Source organism: Cryptotermes secundus, unplaced genomic scaffold, assembly GCF_002891405.2.
Source record: "Cryptotermes secundus unplaced genomic scaffold, Csec_1.0 scaffold358, whole genome shotgun sequence".
Lineage (NCBI taxonomy): Eukaryota > Metazoa > Arthropoda > Insecta > Blattodea > Kalotermitidae > Cryptotermes > Cryptotermes secundus.
This window is the reverse complement of record NW_019721523.1, coordinates 1,624,501-1,643,847: the sequence shown is the minus strand read 5'-3', so window position 1 is coordinate 1,643,847 and position 19,347 is coordinate 1,624,501. Positions and strand designations below refer to the sequence as shown.

The 19,347-nt window shown below is 36.4% G+C and overlaps 2 protein-coding genes across 5 annotated transcripts in view; one reads left to right on the top strand and one right to left on the bottom strand.

The window, feature by feature from the left end:
* Window positions 1-212: 212 nt before the first annotated feature.
* Window positions 213-13,738, bottom strand: LOC111875499 (protein FAM169B). 4 transcript variants are annotated; one of them, XM_023871800.2, is made up of 7 exons: window positions 13,490-13,595; window positions 11,483-11,619; window positions 9,526-9,626; window positions 6,984-7,066; window positions 4,783-4,963; window positions 2,030-2,206; window positions 213-1,318 (listed from the first exon to the last, which is right to left on the bottom strand). In XM_023871800.2, exons 3-7 carry the CDS (start codon window positions 9,611-9,613, stop codon window positions 1,173-1,175), a joined length of 675 nt encoding a protein of 224 aa, XP_023727568.1. In that variant the 5' UTR covers window positions 9,614-9,626; window positions 11,483-11,619; window positions 13,490-13,595; the 3' UTR covers window positions 213-1,172. The 4 variants fall into 4 exon arrangements, with proteins under 4 accessions (XP_023727568.1, XP_033611730.1, XP_023727567.1 ...); XM_033755839.1 differs by lacking the exons at window positions 11,483-11,619; window positions 13,490-13,595 and adding an exon at window positions 13,669-13,738; XM_023871799.2 differs by lacking the exon at window positions 11,483-11,619 and having other exon boundaries at window positions 13,248-13,603.
* Window positions 13,739-13,759: 21 nt separating this feature from the next.
* Window positions 13,760-19,347, top strand: part of LOC111875498 (tyrosine-protein kinase CSK) — a 106,733-nt gene continuing 101,145 nt past the window's right edge. Inside the window, exon 1 of the mRNA XM_023871796.2 lies at window positions 13,760-13,905. The gene's annotated coding sequence lies outside the window, so the exon portion shown is untranslated. The remainder of the gene's footprint in view (window positions 13,906-19,347) is intronic.

Here is a 19,347-nt window from a genome sequence, read left to right as displayed (position 1 = left end):
TGTCTATAACTGAAATATATTAAATGGATATTCCAGAATGTAAGAATATATTGCAGATTATAGAGATACATCACGTAAAAGTCAGTGGCATGGCTGGGCATGTAGCACACATAAAAACAAAACACTAAACTCCATGGCTTTTAGTCCACAAGCAAACTATACCAACACACATACGAGAGGAAAGAAAAATGCATACAAAGTTTTGGTAGAGAAACCTGAACGAAAGAGACCACTTGGAAGACTTAGGCATAGATGAGAGGATAATATCAAAATGAATATTAAAAAACAGCATGTGAAGTTGTAGACTGAATTCATTTGGCTCAGAATGCAGACCAATGGCAGGCTCTTGTGAAAATGGTAATGAACCTTTATGATCCATAAAATGCATACACTAGATGAGTAACTAATGGTTTCTTAAGAATAACTATGCACTATGGAGTTTTTTAAATATAGTTTGTTTTGGATTCACTGTTTCAAATTAATTATTCTTATTGGCTTCATGTTAAGAAAGAAGGTATTGTTGATACGTAATTTGGTACACACGTAAGCAATACATTTTATGTGTAAGAACAGTAAATCACAGAGAATTTTATATACTTCTCCAGTAACTGTAGTGATTATAGCAATTAGCAGTGGATTCTTTTGATTCTTTTGAACCATACTTTAGTAACTTGAATTCTTGAATTCAGGTGGTAGCAATATAAGCCTGAAACACGATAAACATTTTGAAATATACTGTTTATTTTAATTCCACTTTACAGACAGATACATGGAAAACCAGTCTCACTGAAAATAAAGTGCCAACACTTTGTTTAAATTCAAATACAGTATAATAAAGAACAGTTCACATAAAATGCATTCATCTATGTTGTGCAAGAGGTTTTATTTTTTTTTAATTGAACACCTCAGGACAAACATCAAATTTGGGATAAAAATATCTGGGGCCATTAGCAATTATAAATGGCATGCTAAAGTTGGCACTAACTTTGCTGACAAGTGGCGGTTGCTTGGTCGGTATAGTTTGCTTGCGGACTGAAACCACAGAGTTAAGTTTATTCTAAGACGATATCCACATAAGCTGAGTTTGCTTCACTTATACTAGGTTAGGTTGGCAGTCTTAGAAAGAAACTGTGTTCTTGTTTTGCTGTATATTGTCGTTCCTGTTGCAGATTTCATTCATTATGTAGTGTTTTTTTCTTCTTATCTTGAAACTTTATGGCATACCAAATCAGCTTCTGATTCCCTTCCCCCCCAGTACCTTCTATCTCCCAGAATTTATTTCGGTAGTCAGCATTATGTTGTAGGTATTTTCTCAACACTAGTACAAACAAAAAATAAACACAAGTTTATTTCACAAATAAAACAACACTTTATATAACACATGTAATGATGACACACAGAATATGCACTGCTAGAATTTCTTATTTTATAAAAAAATGAAATAAAATAAAAGGTGTGTGTCTCTGCAACTATGTATGTATGTATATGTAAGGAAAGATTAGACCTACGGTATAATCTGTGTAGAATATTCAATAATACAATAACAGCATAAAATTTATACTTCCTGTTCTTCATCTGATATGCATACCTGATACACCACTACAGGAATATCAAATTTGGTAGAGATGTTTTGTGCATTGAAAATTATGAAAAAGTTTGCTGAAGTTATGCCTGTCACACGAATAGATCATTTGAGTTGTATAAAATTATTAATAGTTAGAATGTCCAGAAATTCTTGAATAGCTGATTGACTGGTGGCTTCTTAAGAAGGACTCAGCTCCGTGGAGTTAGTTCCATGACTTAAAATTTGTGACTTAAGACTACAAAATAATTGAAAATAATAAATACTTAAGACACTGGATGTATAAAAACAGTATTGGGTCCATTCAGGTATCAAAGGAAGATCCCAAGATTGGAACAAAATGTGGCAATATATGTATTAAATCAGCTCCTTTTGTGTTATTCATGAACATAACTGATTGGTGCGCCTCAGAATCACAGGTTTATACATAATATAGTATCACCTTACCTTTCCACATTGAAAATGAAATAGGTTTGCTGAAACCAATGTCATTCCCTGGATAGGAACTTGTAATGTTTTGTAACATCCTCATGCCATATCCTTGTCTTCTTTTAACACTCCGGACATATGCTGTATCTAGCGTATGCATGGCATAGTGTTCCATCGTTCTCTCCACAAGTGACCCTGTAAGAATACCTCAGTGTGAATGATTATGAAGAAGAGAAAGCTGACAGAGGGAACAACAGAAAAACACAAACTAGTTTTATCAAATTATAAAAGGAATGATGTGGAACAGGGAGATCCAAAAATGGTGCAAAACAATTCATGAAATATACACGTACTTTAAATTAGTTCTAACATATAATGGTGAAAGAGAAACAAATCCAAGCAGTGGGTATGGAGATTACTGTCTTTTGGATGATATTTCAGTTCACTGACTGTAGCCGAACCGAGTTCGAAGCCGGACGGAGCTTGTAGCTACTCTAACTAAAGTTAAACGTTGTATTAATGATTTTAGGTAACCCTATGGGGCCTCTTTGGATAAAGAATTACGCCACAGGAAGTGCGCAGTTGGATGTAAGCAGTTTCTTCACATAGAAGAGATGACGAAATTAATAACATCACGGGACTTTACCGTGAGGCGAAATTGCCGACATTAGTTTTGAATGTTTTAGAAAGAATGGTATATGATATGGTTGTTACTAGCCAGACCCTATTGGTCAATGATGAAAATCCCCGGTATAAGAACCAATCCGGAGGTACTTGTGAGAAGGTAGTTCCCCCCTGGAACTAGTGGTGTGGGGGCAAGGGGTCTCAAGCTTAGTTACCAATACCGTAATCTCTACACACTCGCTACTTGGTCTTCGAGAAAGTTAGGCGCGTCCGAGGGTGCTCAGCCTACCCTCGTTAAATAAAAGTAGCAATTTACTGGGCCATGAGCCCATATTGAAGTCTTAACTTGGTGCAGTATATGAGTGTAAAATTCAGTGTGTAATAAAAGTGGAAGTCGTCCAAAAGCTAGTCCGGACATCATTTAACAACAGTATCCCTCCTCATGTGACACGTGAACCCTGAGGGAAAGAACTCATCTCTACCAAAACCTCCCCCACTTTCCCATTACCAAGACATCCAAAAACCCTGAGAAGTAACTAAGTCAAAAGTGGTAGGGGAAAAAGGAGTGACCAGCGACGCAGATGACGGAGGCGGGGCTCCACCGCTTCACGTAGAACCAAAGGACGACTACATGACATTTATGAGCATACTGTCTCCATCTTCAGGGTAAAAAAGCAAGCTTTCCTCCAAAGTGTCAGGCTCTGTTTATTGCTGATTTCTCACGGGTTGCATTCTTGGCTTACCCTTTGACACTGAAGATGGAAACAGAATGATCATCTGAAATGTCACTCCACTTCTACCAGACTACAGGGCGTCACATCCCAAATGATAGTACACTTTATAGTCAGCACTGTGAGAACTTCAAATCCAACAGTCAGTAAAGTTTCTGAGAAGTGTTAAGGGGAAAACATGAATAAATAGAATTAGAATGAAATTTTTTTAGAAAAGTTGAAATAAAAAAATGTTGATAGCATAATAAAAAAGTCAGTATAATTGTTTGGTCATGTAAATTGGATAAAACAAGGATACTACGAAAAGCAGTAGAATTAAAATTTAAATGGAGGAAACTTGTGAGATGATGCAGAACAAGATGGTTCAGCCACGCAATAGAAGACATCAAGGAATGAGGAAAGAGCTGGAAAGAAATGGAAAAGGAAAGACTGTTGAATGAAAGAAGAGACCAGATAACTTCTGTCCACTGGCATGTTGACATGTAGAAGGTGAAACTGACACTAGAAAAAGAATATGAATTATAATTCAGATTTAAGCCTTTGTTCTCACTATCTCACTCAGCCTTATGCTCTGGCCGCCCTTTACCCCCAGGAAGATTCCTAGTACTCATTTCTGTTAGAGGCTGAGTCAACCCCAGGGCCATAATGCAGCTGGAAGGATTAGGTTAATAGAAAAATCCAATGACCTCATTGGGAATTGAACCCACAACCTTTTGGGTTGTAGCATGGTGTCTCAACCAACTATACTATCGTGTGGTCTGAAATAATATGGNGTGAATAATCTGAAACGCAAATGTATATGTATGTATGTATGTATATGTCTGAAATAATATGCTACTGAATGATTATTGAGCATAAGAAAAGGGACATCATTATATCTGTGTGTTCCATTCAATGGGCAGTCTTACATGCAGGCCTAAAACATTTCCTGACTGGTGAAAAGAAATGGATGGACAAAATAAAAACTGGCAATGTGAAATGAGCTGAGGATATGTTTCATATCTCACAGAGTGGGAGGGATGTTTTTGTGGATTCAAGATTACCTGGTTTGTAGATCAGAGGTGAAGAACAAGTATTTCAGATTAGATAAGGTATTTTGAGCAGAGAGATCCCGTAAATTGAAGGTAGTGAATGGCTGAAGTTTGGGTCTTTCAGGTCAATGGACTTACAAGTATATTGATAATCATGATGATTGATGAATGGGTCTAAAATGTGACTCAACTGTACTGGTTATTTAGATAATACCATCTCATTCATAGTTGATGTAATGGTTATACAGCCATAACTTGGTTATTTGTTAGCTGCATGTGGCCATGCTATTTTCTCAGGTATGTGTGTGTAGTACAGTAATACAGTTTGCCTCTGAAAAACAATCGTTCATCAGACAACAAGTAAAGAGAATATAACTGATATTACCTTTTGGTTTTATTGTGTAAAATCCAATGGCTTGCCCCTTCAACCAAAAAATCATTACTATATCTGTAGGATCAGGTTGGTCAAAAATTGCTTCCTCTCGTTCTTCTTCAGGAACCTCAAACTGACGATACATAATTTGGCTGAGTGCATAACAGACTACTCTATCTCTTGGAGATGAAACCTAGAAATTATAATTACTTTTTCTATACAATAATTTTACTGTCTTTACCTTGTCTTCTATTAAAGTAGTTGACACAGATTTCCTAAACTGAGTACTAACAATAATTCCATAATTTATTGTCCTTAATTTAATCATGGATATTATTGGTATTTGTGATCTAGCTTCTCCTGGCAAATTTTTATTAGCAAATGTTAGTTCATTTTGAAGTTTGGGCATAATACATGCTAATATTAATTTTTTTGTACTTAAGAACACTTTTATAAAATAATTTCTGTGATTTTTCGTGGTTTACATGCCATCTACTAAATTAACATTACCAGTGCACAAAAGCAAGAGAGTTACACTTGAATTTCAAATATCTGTAACCTTATATGACTTGTAAAAGACAATGGGAACAAAGCATTTTGGTTTAGACCAGTAGTGGTCAAACTACATACTACAAACTGCATACTAGGTATATCAATCTTTCCATGGCAATGTTCAGGTATATATACATAACATGACCCTCTATGAGTATTTATTTTCTCATAAGTAATACTGGAAATTCTCTGTGTACATGGCAGTTGCGTGTTTGGTAAATGCAGCATAAATAAAAAGAACCGATTTAAAATAAAAATCACCACCATCTGCAAGCCAATTTTCTGTGGGGGCCTCAGTGTCTCACAACACTATGGGCCTCCATGGCCTGTTATGGGGATAGGTGTACCTTTACCTTTAAAATAAGGAGTCATGTAAAAAAGGGGGATGCATTCTGGGGCCAGTCCCAACTAGATGGTTGAATTCCCAGATAAAAGGAATGACATTTATTCATAGAAAATATTCATATAATAAAAAAAAAATTCTAAAATTTGATTGCGAGAACCTCAGATCCTGTACTTGACTTTAAATTAACATTGTTTTTATTTACAAATTCTTTGAACTGAATTTTGTTTTAAAAATTTATTTTCACATAATAACTTAGTTTGCTTTAAGGGATTGGCATATACTGTCTCAGATATTTGCCAAGTTGCCTGTTGCTAGACACATGTTAAAGTCAAAACTATTAATGTTTAAAATTGAGAAGTGGAATGCATTTTTGAGGCATACTAATGTAACGGACATGCAAATTAAAAGTGCATAAATTAAGAACCTACTCTCAGTTAACATATCACTGTTGTGTCCATGATGTGTATGTATTGACCGTCTTCTAGTGCACACAATCTCACTTGCCACTTCACTACATGTTTCGGCATCACTGTGCCATCCTCACGTGTGTTATTTACGTTAAACTATTGCACTGCTCGCCATCATGTGTCGTTTATAAAATGATTTAAAATGTATTTTCATCATGTACTATAGTAAAATTTATATATTATAATTTGTTAAGATTTATCATCTTATATGTCGTATTTCAAACTCGCGTATTATGTCATTCTTCCACTAAGGGAGTTGTTCTTCCTATATTTTGTGTATACTGTGTCTTGTGATGTGTCCTTCTCTTGTGGCTGCATGCTAAAATACAACATCACTGTTGCAACTAGGGCAACATTTGGGAACAGGACTGTGATGATGTAATAAGAGCTTCAGAGAACTTTGGACATGTATTTCCTTTACATGATTCAGCTACTACTTTAGGGAGGCTAGTACTATACTGTCATTATCTTCAAGGAATGCATCCTGTTGTATTTTCTATATAACTTCTTTGTTTTGTTTCCATCTCAGCACAACAACTATCAGAAACAGAATGAAGAAGTTATATACTGGCATTAGCCTGAATGGAAAGAGAATAACCATGAAAAATCTCAGTCAGGACATTCAGTATTCTGTAAGTATTCAGTAAGATTCAAACCAAGCACCTTCTGAGTACAGGTTCGAAGAGTTACCACTTGGACCAATTTGCTCTGACATTAGTTGTACCTTATATATCTAAAAGCTTTGAAATTTGCCTCACATTCTATCTCAGTTACAGCATATACCTCAATACTCAGTGGTACAGTTGACCACACAATTTCAAAATTGCCAGACTTTGAATGTAACTTACTTCAAACCACCCATTTCTTTCTGTGTCATCTGTTAAGATATCTTCTGGTGTATTCCATGCATCACTGAAGCTCAGTGCTACACCTGTCAACATGCATTAGAAACAGTATTCAAACCAGTTTACAGATAAAAGCCATTTAATATATGTATGTTTATGCTAAGACCTTGGCTGAAGATACTGTGGTCATGTACAGACAGAACAAGTTACAGTATGACAATAACATCAACTGTCAAATGGCCTCTTAAGTAAAGGAGAAAGAAGTGGGAGAGGAACGACAAGGATGGCAAATAAAAGAGATGGGAAAGGAACATAGTAGACAGGAAGGAAGGAGACAGAGATACAAAAGCATAAATGAAAGGGAAGAAAAGGGCTGAGGAACTGGTTTAACAAAAAGAAAAGCGAGAAAGAGATAAATGAATACACGACAGGAAAATAAAAGGAATAAGGGAAAATGGAGTGAAAGAGATAAAGGTCTATAAGGGATAAAGAAAGGAGCAAAGTGGGTGAGGGATGAAGATATGAAAGAAATGAGCTGTTTGTGTTCTGAAAAGTCTAGGCCAGAGAGATTCTTAACAAGCATGTATTATGTGATCCCATCTTTGTGTTGCTGTTTAGAATGTGAAGTCATAATTTTCTTTTCTATAATTCGCATAGTGGGGGTGGAGTCCAGCTGGGTCCACTCGACATGTTGGCCACTCATTGGACTATTGTACCTGCCCCGGGTGATTATGATGATGGAGAATTTGGTGGAATGAAGATTGGCAGGGGCAACTGAAGTACTCAGAAAACCTGCCCCGGCGCCACTTTGTCTGCCACAAATCCAACTTGATCAGTCCCGCACTTGAACCCAGGCCACCGTGGTGGGAAGCTAGCAACTAACCGCTTGAGCTATGGTGCGGCCTCATGTCATAATTAAACTGCTGTGGCATGTAGACCCATTGCTAGGCAACGACCATGAAACAAGCAATTATACAACAGCCACTGCTGAGTAATGGCTTCGCAAACAAGCATGTTTCTGTGGCAACAGCAGTAATGGGAGGGGCGTTTTCTATGTGGTCCTTGCTGAGATGTTAGTTAGAGAACTGTTGGGGTTCAGTTGTGAGCTGTTGCTGTTAGAAGCTGACACCTGAGGCAGGAGACATTTCGGAGTATGTCTGCTGTTCGAAGCTGCTATCAAGCAACGGCAGTGAAGGCGTGACAGTGGACACCATTGTGTCCGTAACAGTGAACTGTTAAGTGTTGTAAAGCACTGCATCAAATTGTGCAATAAATCAAGTCATCAGTCCATCAGGTGATACCATATATTCTGTAAACATTAAATAAATTGAGACTTTCCATGGAATTTGCAAAGACATTATATGGTACTAGTTACTTTTATATTGTATGACCTATTAGCAATACTGACCATGTAAAATTATGCTATCTATTTTAATCTTCATGGTAAAAATCTGTAAATAAATGTTCTATTTTAAAAATTACATCATAATATTTGTCTCACGTCACATCAAACACAATATAACAAAAAGATGATAGGTATGATTAATTAACTGCACAAACATGATAGCCGGGAGGGGAGGGGATTTTGCAGTTTGGGAAAGATATATCAAACACCAACATAACATGCTATGATATCTTGCAGCGTGCACATTAATTACTGATAACTGAAGCATTATTTACTTCAACTTCCATGATAACTGGAGGAAGAATGAAGTTATTCGGTGACAATTTCTCTGTGCTCTCAAAGTTATTTTCCTATTTCCTTTTAAGAAAACATGTCTCTCCATGAAAAATTGAACTGGAAAACTGCCATCTAAGGTTCCAATATACTCCAGTTCATCAGACCTGAATATTTTCATTGTTTCATACGACATTAATTCAGCAAGTCAGTGACTATATTCTGCTGATTGGTGTTGGATGAAATATATATGATAATTTGATTTGTTTCATTTTTGGTCCGTCACACTAACAGTTACAATTATAAAAGCAAGTCCATCCAGTGTGACTATTTCAATTTTCTCACTTTATGATTCACTAGCCTTACATGTTTTGATCGTTTGGATCATCTTCAGAGGCACCAAACACTTTTTAGAAACCACTATCACAACAGTTGTCATATCAATTACACATGTATTGCCAAGTACACAATGTTCCATCTATCAGTCACAGCAGCCTTTCTGGTTGTAGAAATATTTAAAGTTGTTTTAAAGTTTTAAAAATTTTGAACAATTGTATATATGATAAAGTAATTATATCAATGATATCTTTTCTGGTGGTATATCCTACTGGTATTATTGTTTATAAAATACAATAATAAAAATGTAATCCTTGTATGAACATTGTCCAAAGATATTTTAATATTTGCTATCACTTTTCAAAAACCAATGTTTTGCTTTTCATGTTTTAAATGTCTATGTAAAAGAAAAAGTATTATTTCCTTCCTGAGTTATATTTCAGTATCAGCACCCTTCAGAAACACTGATTATATTATTCTGGGAAGTGTGGAAATATTATACTATAATAATCAGTATATAATTTTACTTACATTTATCACATGAAGAGCAGTTCAGTTGTTTGACCGTAACAGATTGTCCCAGGTCCATTTCAGCTACATGTTCATCACTGATGGACATTAAATGTGAACACCTGCAATCCAGAAACAGCACTTAACAACTGCATCACTTGACATGCAAAGTCCAGGCTACCAATGGTAGCAGTTTCTTGTTAAGAAAGTAAAACAAAAAGCAAGAAAGATTTGTTATAATATAAATTTGTTTTCCCTCCATTCCAGTGTTTCCTAATCTTTTTTCCCATGGTGGTATATTAAAATATAGTTCAAAATCTCTTATCAGCCATATATTAGTGTGCAATTGTGTATATGCCTATATAATTATTCATACTTAGTTATGTTTTCTGTCTACATTATTTTTCTGTTATTTGCATTATAGTTCTCAGAAAAATTTATGGATTACCAACATGACAAGTGTGAGCTAAATAAATTGTTAGGATTAAAAGTTACCATTATAAAGAAGTTGCATATGTAAGAAGTATAAATAAATGTGAGAAATGGCTTGGTAGCAGCAATTTAATGAAGCAACCAAAGTAGAGGCTTCTGAGGTGAGAGAAGACTGATGAATTATTGTTAAATGTTTACAAATATCATGTCATCCCTGGAGGGTAAAGCAGCAGGGGCATGAAGCTGATCGCTCACCTCCATCTAATGCCAAGGTCAAGAATGGTTCAGGTGTACCTCCACTGCACAATATGCCTGTATGGCTTAATGCTTAGTTGCATAATTAAGTACAGAGATAGCTTTACCTTTGTCTGTGTTACACTTATTCATGTTGTCATACAACTTGAGAAACACAGTTGTATAAAACATGTACATGTATACTGAGCTCATATTGGTTTGTCACCTTCCTAAAGCGATGTCTATACATATTTGCTTACTAATATGTTATTTTGCCAATTATCTTTGCTCCATTCCAGAATCAAAATTTAAACTAATGACTTTCAGCTGGAATTCTGTGAAATGCTAGGAATAAGAAAGCATCCTTCACAGAATCTGCAAATAATTTGAATCAGCAGAAGTTTTTCCTAACATCAAGAGCATGTTCTTAAACTGTATATGAAAAGCTGTTACTATTGTAGCAACTTATTACTGGTATTTTACTGTTTCAAATTTCACTCACAAGTCAGATCCACGAAGTAAATGTAGAAATTAAGTTCCATAAGTTCTTATTCTCAGTACAGGTACTCCTCGATTTATGTGAAGGCTAAAGAAAGTCACAGAGGATGATATCTCATAAATCAAATATACGTAGTTTCCCCATAATACTCAATCGGAATGTCGGAGATCTGCTGCACAAAGTATCAGAATATTCTTGTTGTTACTTAAACTGACTGTCTTATGCAGTGCAGTCCATCCTTTTCTTTATGTTATTAATATTTCTGTAGTTTCAGTATTAATACATTTTGTTTATAATTATTTACTTTGGAAAATAATGCTAGAAACTGGTGAGAAGAGGGATGGTATAATATCCTTGAAACACGTACAGAAAACCTGCACCACTGAGTAAAAATCACTTGCCTAGTTGTCCTGAGACAGAAACACACATTCTCCATATACCTCTCTCTCTCTTTGTCTCTCAAATGTAAAGGAATGACATATTATGAAGATGTATTTTAAATATTGTTAAATGGTTTTTAGACAACAGAAAGACAAGCTCTGCTTGCCAGCTACTTTCACACTGGTTTCTTCTTCAACCCTGAAGATGGAGATGACATGTTCTTCCAAACATTGGTTGACTTTCAGTGAACCATACAGTGTTGTGTCCCAGAAGACAGAACTCTTCAATACTGGACACAACTATTTCTGTTTAGTCTCTTGAATATTATGAACACTCTGAACCTTACTTTGAGAGGCTATCTGACTTGGTACTCTTCCTGTACTTAAATTGCCAAGTGGCAAGACCAATGCTCTTTTTGGCTAGTAGGCTTACCAGCAAGCAACTGATGCGTACCGGCACACTTGTCAGATGTCAAAAGTCTCACAATTTCATGGGCATTGTAGGTTTTGAACTTGAGGCAAAACTGAGAATGATAGTACTGGCAAGCACATTTTTAGAAGAAAAACTATCTGAAAAAAAGGTCAAGTCAGTGTTCTAGATTTCGTTGTGCCCATGGTTCAAGTTTGTTTTTACTACATAACCTCATTGGTTAAAATAAAACTAGAGGACATGTGAAATAAGCTTCTTGACATTGTTTCCTATTGACTATTGCTTCTAATGGTATTATCAAAAATTAGAGTTATCCTCACTTTTAGATCTAGTACAATTTATCTGAACAACAGTTAACATAATACTTAGAACTATAAAATCGAAATGAACGACCAACCAGATGAGCTGATCCATTTGGGGCTACTGAAGTTAAACAATGACCCAGAATTAAAAATGACCTTTGTACATCTTACATACCACACTGACAAACTAGAAGGCCAGTTACATGCACATGCATCTTGATGAATGAGTTAGTGCATCTGCATTTCACTGAAACAGCCAACAGCCCATTTGAATGGGATTTATGTTTTAGTACACATGGAACTTCTGCTATAGAAAACTGAACTGTCAACCAGTTTTTCAGGAGGAACAAACCAGAACCCATTTTTTTTTTATTCGCTTAGTGGGGGGGTGGAGTCCAACTGGGTCCACTCAGCACAGCAGCCACTGATTGGCCTATTGTAGCCTGTCCCGGGTGATTATGATGATGGAGAATTTGGTGGAATGAAGATTGGCAGGGGAAACCAAAGTACTCGGAGGAAAACTGCCCCAGAACCACTTTGTCCACCACAAATCCCATTTGACCAGACCCAGGATCAAACCCGGGCCGCCGTGGTGGGAAGCCAGCGACTAACCGCTTGAGCTATGGCGCGGCCTCTCTAAACCAGAGCATATACATGCTCCTATGGGCTTTAACATGGAAGCTATAAGCCTGAAATCAGTTGAAAATAAAGGAGAACTGTTTGAATGACCGTGTAATATTGCTTTGTGGTCAAACAATTTGGTATCAAGAGCCATAACTGGCCAGTAGACCATTCTTTTCTCGGTCCCTGAAAATGGTCATGGAAAAATGTGAGTAGAACAAAAGCTGGAATAAACTCCCGCACAGGTGTATGGTGGACTCCATACTAAGAAAACTTCAAATTCTGCGATACAAATTTTTAAACATGGGTTTGGAAGTAAACAGAACAGTCCTTCACAGATATTTATCCATGTATGGAATCCACTCTCACATCATCACCTTACGTGAAGACATGTTAGTACTGCAGCAATTCTATCTATTTAACCATCTCTTGCAATGGCAGTGAGTGAGATAGTAATCAGAAACATAAGGAAAGTTAGTTAGATTTGACAGATGTCATAAGTACAGGAAACTTGGGTGTTGTGACGTATTAGTGTATTTTATTGTTTAAAACAATGAGGGAAGTGGCATGAGGACGGGACAGATTGAATCACAAATGAACTTCTGAATGTCCATAGTTTTACCCCATTTGGGGCACACTTCTGTCTACAGCTTATTCTCCTTACCAAGATCAATATTGAATCTGACTGATACATTTTGGAAGTTATGGTTAGTCACCGAAGTAATTATGAATAAAGACAATTCAGGATCCGAAACCTGTCAGTAACTTTAACCCATGACCCTGAAGAGGAATACAAATTTATATGAACAACTCACTCATTAGTAGAAGCAACCAAAATGATATACCTTTTCCTTGAAGAAATTTTGAAAACCAAGATTTACAGTTGATTCCGAATATTATGCATCGGCCAGACCATGATCTATATTTTGATTTTAGACTGGATAGGACATTACTTCAGACGTAATATTTAAATTACACCAGAACAAGTAGACGCACATGCATTAAAAGGTTAAGACGTTTGGTTAGTTAAAATGCTTTCATTACTAGAAAAACTTAAATTTATCACAAATTATTCAAGCAGGATGACCTTGAACACTGCATCTCTTAAATTTGTCTGAAGATATTTATTTGTTTTCGAATTAAGACACTAAGGGAACACAAAACGAGAAATGTGGAAAGGTTCCTTGATAATATTTTTTCAATTGTAGTGTTAGATTAAGTAATTGTAATTGTTTAAAATAAATTAATTAAAGTGATAATTCTTATCTTAAATTTTAAACCATCAGATAGAATACATTATCCTTCTAGATGTAATAGTATCTCCTTTGACTTTTAAACCGGATGTGTGAAATGTAAGATGGCTGGTGGTGACTCGTGACGTATAATTTGTGATTGTTTTCGAGGTATATTTATTATGCAAACTGTTTGGTGCATTTATTTGTGACAATATTGATATGGATATGATTGTTACTATTAGTACGTGGTTAGAATAAAATACAGAAGGTAGGTCATTAAAATAATACCATATGCTAGTTAGAATTTCGAACAAGTTTGCTTGTCATATGTCTAATGAAGTTGTGTGGTGTTTGTGGTTATATATCCAATATCACAAATGTAATGTGTTTACTGACGCCCGATAAACGTTATCATAATGTGATAAAATAAATTTTTTGGCTATGTAATAAACTTCATGCATAACTACATGACTTATGATGTGTGTCGCTCTTTTTACAGCCACATTATGGCGATAGGATATTGTATTTCATGAATAACGTCGATTCTCTTTTGTAATATTGTCGTATTCTGCTCCAATTTTAGAATTAGTTCCATTTTGAGACCGTTCTCTGTGAGAAAATAGTTGGTCATTTTAAGCATATGTCACATTTCGTGACATTACCGTTCTTGCTGATAATTGTATACTAATAATGCAGCATAACAGTGTCAGTAATTATAAAATTGAACGTTATTCAGTTTACACATAATTAAATTTTGTCAAAAGGATCTGTGAAAAGCCTGTTAAGGCCATGACAAGTAATCTAAGTGGTCTTTACCCCCATATGTTTTGCTGTTCCCCACCAGCCTTCGTTTTAGTCTGGATCTTCGGGCTGATGTTACAGAATAAAATTTGATAGAACATGAAGAAAGTCGTCTTCTGGGTTTAGGCACCGTGTATTCTTCGTTTTGGCCGACGTTTCGGAGGAACGTAGCGCCTCCATCTTCAGAGCAGTTGAATGGCTTGGAATGCAGAGAGCAGTAGCTGTGGCGCTACGTTCCTCCGAAACGTCGGCCAAAACGAAGAATACACGGTGCCTAAACCCAGAAGACGACTTTCTTCATAGTCATCGCCGTGAAAACCTCAAAACTTACATTTGGTAGAACATGTTTGAATGTAAGAACAGTAAAAATTGCTTCCACCTTTTCTCAAATAGGTCTGCCTAATTTCACTGAACAGCAGAAGTTGCGGAAGGAAGATGATTTAATATGGACTTTTGAGATCTGACCTTTTTGCCAATAAATTTGGATATTATTCATGTTTAGTAGACAAAACATTATCCTACTCTCAAGCCATAATCTCCACAAAGTGTATTTTAATTTTAGGTTACCAAGACTTTTAATTGGTTAAGAAATGGCTATGTAGGTTCCAGACAAACTGACTGTGACTTTTTGAACCTATCTTACATATTTATCTCATGGATGTTTGCAGTGAGGGCTAGTCTGTGTAGGGTTATGACAGCTTATATTTTATGATATGGTAGTGTAACAGTTACTTCATTGTGATCATCATTTGTTAGTTATTGGCTGTGACATAGGTTTTGTTATTAATGCAGGGAAATAATTATTGTGTTGTTATCTTTGTCTTATGTTTGTGAATATCAGGAACAAATATTCTATCCGTGAGATTTAATAGTGTTGTCAATTGTTAATACACTGATGTGTTGATAAAGAATTTAAAGGAACTTGAGGTGCTTTGTGTTACCATTCATATGTGGCATTAGATATTATATTTGTTGATAGCTTGCCATTATGTGGCTATAGTGAAATATGAATCTGTAGGTAAACTTCCATAAGTTCTGGCAGTGGAATGTCACTAATTAATGGTCACAGTAATTTACTTATTGGACAACAGATGTGGCATACCCTTACAGAAATTTTGTGACAAATTTAAGGCCCACATATATGTATTGCTAATATGTTAATTTTAATAAATATATCTTCACATACTCTCATACTTTCAATCCACAGATAGGCAACTTCTCATTATTCCAGACATAATGTATGTAATAAACAGATGCATAATTTTTCAAGACGGTCCTCCTGCTTTTCAGTACGCTTGGTCTGATGTTGCACAAGCATATTGTAGCGTGTTTTGTGTGTCACGCTACAAATAACTTCACGCCGTAGTCTCAATATAGCGAATTTATTATGTTCCCTCACTTACACACTTTACAATCATTTTCGCCTGCAGTGTTACAGTCACTGCTTACAATAACTCGGCGAACACTGGACTGGCTTCACTGGCGGTTTATCGCAGACTATCTTCTGCAGCGGATATTCCAGGACTGGCTCCTTAGACGGGCGATCCGAAGCTTTCTTCTTCAAAGACTATTCCGCCACTTTCTTCTTCGAAGACTATTCCGAGACTGTTTCTCGCTGAAGCCGGGCTATCTATCACCTTGCCCGCTGTTAGGCAACGAACCCTCAGTTATAACCATGGAGACTCCTGTTAGAATTACCATGGAGCAATTGTTGTCTCCTCTGTAACGGTCTATTGTAGCGTTTCCATAGAAGTTACTCCTCGGGTTTGCCGACACGTTACAATATGTATGACATTGGAAACAAATTTTTTCAACTGAATGGCAAGCAATGTATGCACTTCTCCCTTCATGGTTGCTGGGAAAATGACAATGTCTTTAAGGCTTAAGTGGTTCAGACAGATATAAATTGGTTGGAGCAAGGCTAGGGCTGTATGGTGGGTGTTCTAAGATCTCAAAAGCATACATGCTGGAGTGTTTCAAAAGTATGGGCTGTAATATGGCAACAGGATTTGTAATGCAGTAACACATCGCCTTTTGACAGTTGTCCTTGGCATTTATTGTGAACCTGCAACTTCTGCTTGTCATGCAGAATTTTTCTGTAACTTTTCATATTTGTCATCACACCTCTTACCAAATAATGCTTATGAATGGGTCCCTGTGAGATCCAGAACATTGTGAACATAACTTTTGCCACTCTTGGTTGAAGTTTGAGTTTTTTTTTACATTGGATGTCTGGTGGCTTCTGTTTTGTACTCTGGTGTTTTTGCAGTAGCTTGTAATGGATCCATGTTTCATGACCATTGATAGTGCAACTGAAAAAAGGCATACTTTCCCTGTGAGATATTTCAAAATGCTATTGCAGATATCCAAACAGTTAGGCCTGTGCTATTCTGTGAGGTGATTTGGAACTTTCCTTTTGTAAACTCAGGGTGTGAAAACTGTGGTGGGTAGAATCATGACTAATGTGCAGTGCCTTTGTGATGTCATTAGTTCCCTCCCTGTTGTTGATAATTAGTGCAGACTTGTTCACTGTTCCCCCAAGAAGTTGATGTGGGCCTGATTGTTGTTTGTCAGTGACATTTGTTCAGCTGTTTTGGACATGTCAGTCAATTTGTTCATGTCACTATAGTCACTTCCTGCCATACTGCGCTGATAGTCTTTGATTAATTTCTATATCTCTTACACTTTCAGCCCACAAAGATATAATTATTGCCTGCTGCTCTTGTTTCATGCATGGAGTAAGTGGAGTGGCCATGTTGATGCCACTAGTGGTGAAAGACAACTGAATGGTGAAGGTCAAATAGGTTACTATGACAGTACGTAGGTTTTGTGCTTACAGTTGCATATGTATTTAGCAATCGGATCAGTGAAATAGAAGATATGGACAGTTTGTGGTTACGTTCTGACTGAGCCTCTTATTATCATGACACCTATTTATATAGAGTGCAGTAAAACAGGTGATAATAATTATTGACAAATTTTACCCTTATCAGTTAGTATGAAATTTGGTCTGAAAAGTGGGAATGCATTTGGGCAGTATGTCAGTTCAAGTCTTGACTTCAAGAAAGCCCATTACTCAGAAGATAGTATTTACAACGTTCATATTGAATTGGAACATATTCATAGGAAAATAGGCCATGGAATTTGATGTTATCATGACAGTGACTAAAGATTGCTGCGTGGAATGTAAACAGTAAAAAAACTGGCTGTGGAAAACGTTCTAAAGTGCCCTTGTTCGTTACTCTCTTCTCACATCCCTCCACCTGCTACTGGTTTACTCAGATGGCTGCTTTTGTTTATTTTATTTTATCTAATCAACTTTTTGCTCTCCTCCATCCAGCCATGCTTTGTGAATCAGCCTTTGTTAGTGCCTTATCTACCCTCCAATGCTCGCTGCTCTTTAAAGGGCTACTGCTTCCTTAATTTTTTTTTTTTTCCATTGATTTCCCTCTGCCTCCTGTTGGTTCACATTATTTCTTGCTTTCACTTTGCCCTTTGAAAATAGCCATTTGTAGGGCCAATATTTTTTTCCACTGTTACTGCTATTGGTTTGCTCAGGACCCTGCTCCTGGTCCTCCTTGTCACATTATTTGTATCATAGTCACTATGATGGCACACAACAGAACTCACACCCCAGCAAGAACATTCAAGGCAGCCATAGCCATCAAACCAAACAAAACCAAAAGCAACCACTGCAACCTGAGAACACCTAAATATAACTGATGGTAACCCATATAAGCAAAAATAACCAGAGGCAACCACAATAGGTGGGAAGAAAACCGCATTACAGAGTGCAGCAGAATCCTTACCAATAACAACCAGTACACTTGAAGATGGCCAGTTTGGTTGAAACATGCAGTGTCCAATAAAGGAATATGAAGAAAGAATAGTGAATGACGTTGCACATAGACGGCATAAAAGCTCCTAAGACAGGTCTATACAGTACAACAAGATGCTGAAATATAACATTATAATTTTATCTGTTTTTGGTGGTAGTGAAAGTTGATCCCTTGCTATAAAAGAACAGCATTGATTGAGTGTGTGTGCGAAAAAATGCTGACTAGAAATGAAGTAACAGGAGCATGAGGGAAATTACACAATGAGGAGCATTGTCATTTTTACTACTCACCTTGTAGCATTAGGATTATCAGATCAATGAGAATGAGATTGGTGGGACATGTAGCACACTATGAGACTATTTCGTGCAAAATTTTAGCAGGAAACCTCAGAGTTGATTTAGATGTGGATGGGGAGATGGTATGAATGTTAAAATATAAATTAGTGTATGAGGATGTAGGCTGGATTAAAGTGACAAAACATCAACTTTTAAAATATAAACAAAAATTGTGTTGAATTTCATATGTGAAAGAATGGCTGTGTATTATATGTATAGTTTTTCATTTTTGTCTTCAAGTCTTTTGGAGAAACAGTATACTGTGGTATACTGCCAAGAAGAGGCCCAGAATATGACCAGTGTGAAATGTGAAGAAATCAGCAATGGAGATTGTTTGGATTACTGGAAATACCCTTCCCTTTAAAGAAGCACAGATAACAGTGTGAAATTCACACTGTTTTGCCTGTGTTATACCTCCATGATAAGGACAAAGTTAATAGCTTATTGGTCTAATTTTGCTATCAAGTAAATATAGGACTCATCGTTGTATATAGAACACTCAGAATTACCACTGCTCTTGATGGTGTTAATGGTAATGACTTATGATGATGTGCCTTGTCATCCATTTGCAATTAAAGTGTATACCTGATGTGTTCATATATACGAATATCGTGTACATGTGAAATGAACTAAGTATGTCTATTGTAGACTGAGTATGTCACATTTCCTGCTTGGTTAAGGTCATGAGAAGGAAAATTCTAAAGAATGGATGAGAAAAGTGGATTCAGCATTAAC

Bases quoted from the DNA above. Each gene is read 5' to 3' on its own strand.
- LOC111875499 (XM_023871798.2), bottom strand. The intron at 4,964-6,983 runs GTAAGTTACATT...TATAATTTCTAG, and splicing joins AAAGAAATGGGTGGTTTGAA to GTTTCATCTCCAAGAGATAG. The intron at 2,207-4,782 runs GTAATATCAGTT...GTATTCTTACAG, and splicing joins TTACACAATAAAACCAAAAG to GGTCACTTGTGGAGAGAACG.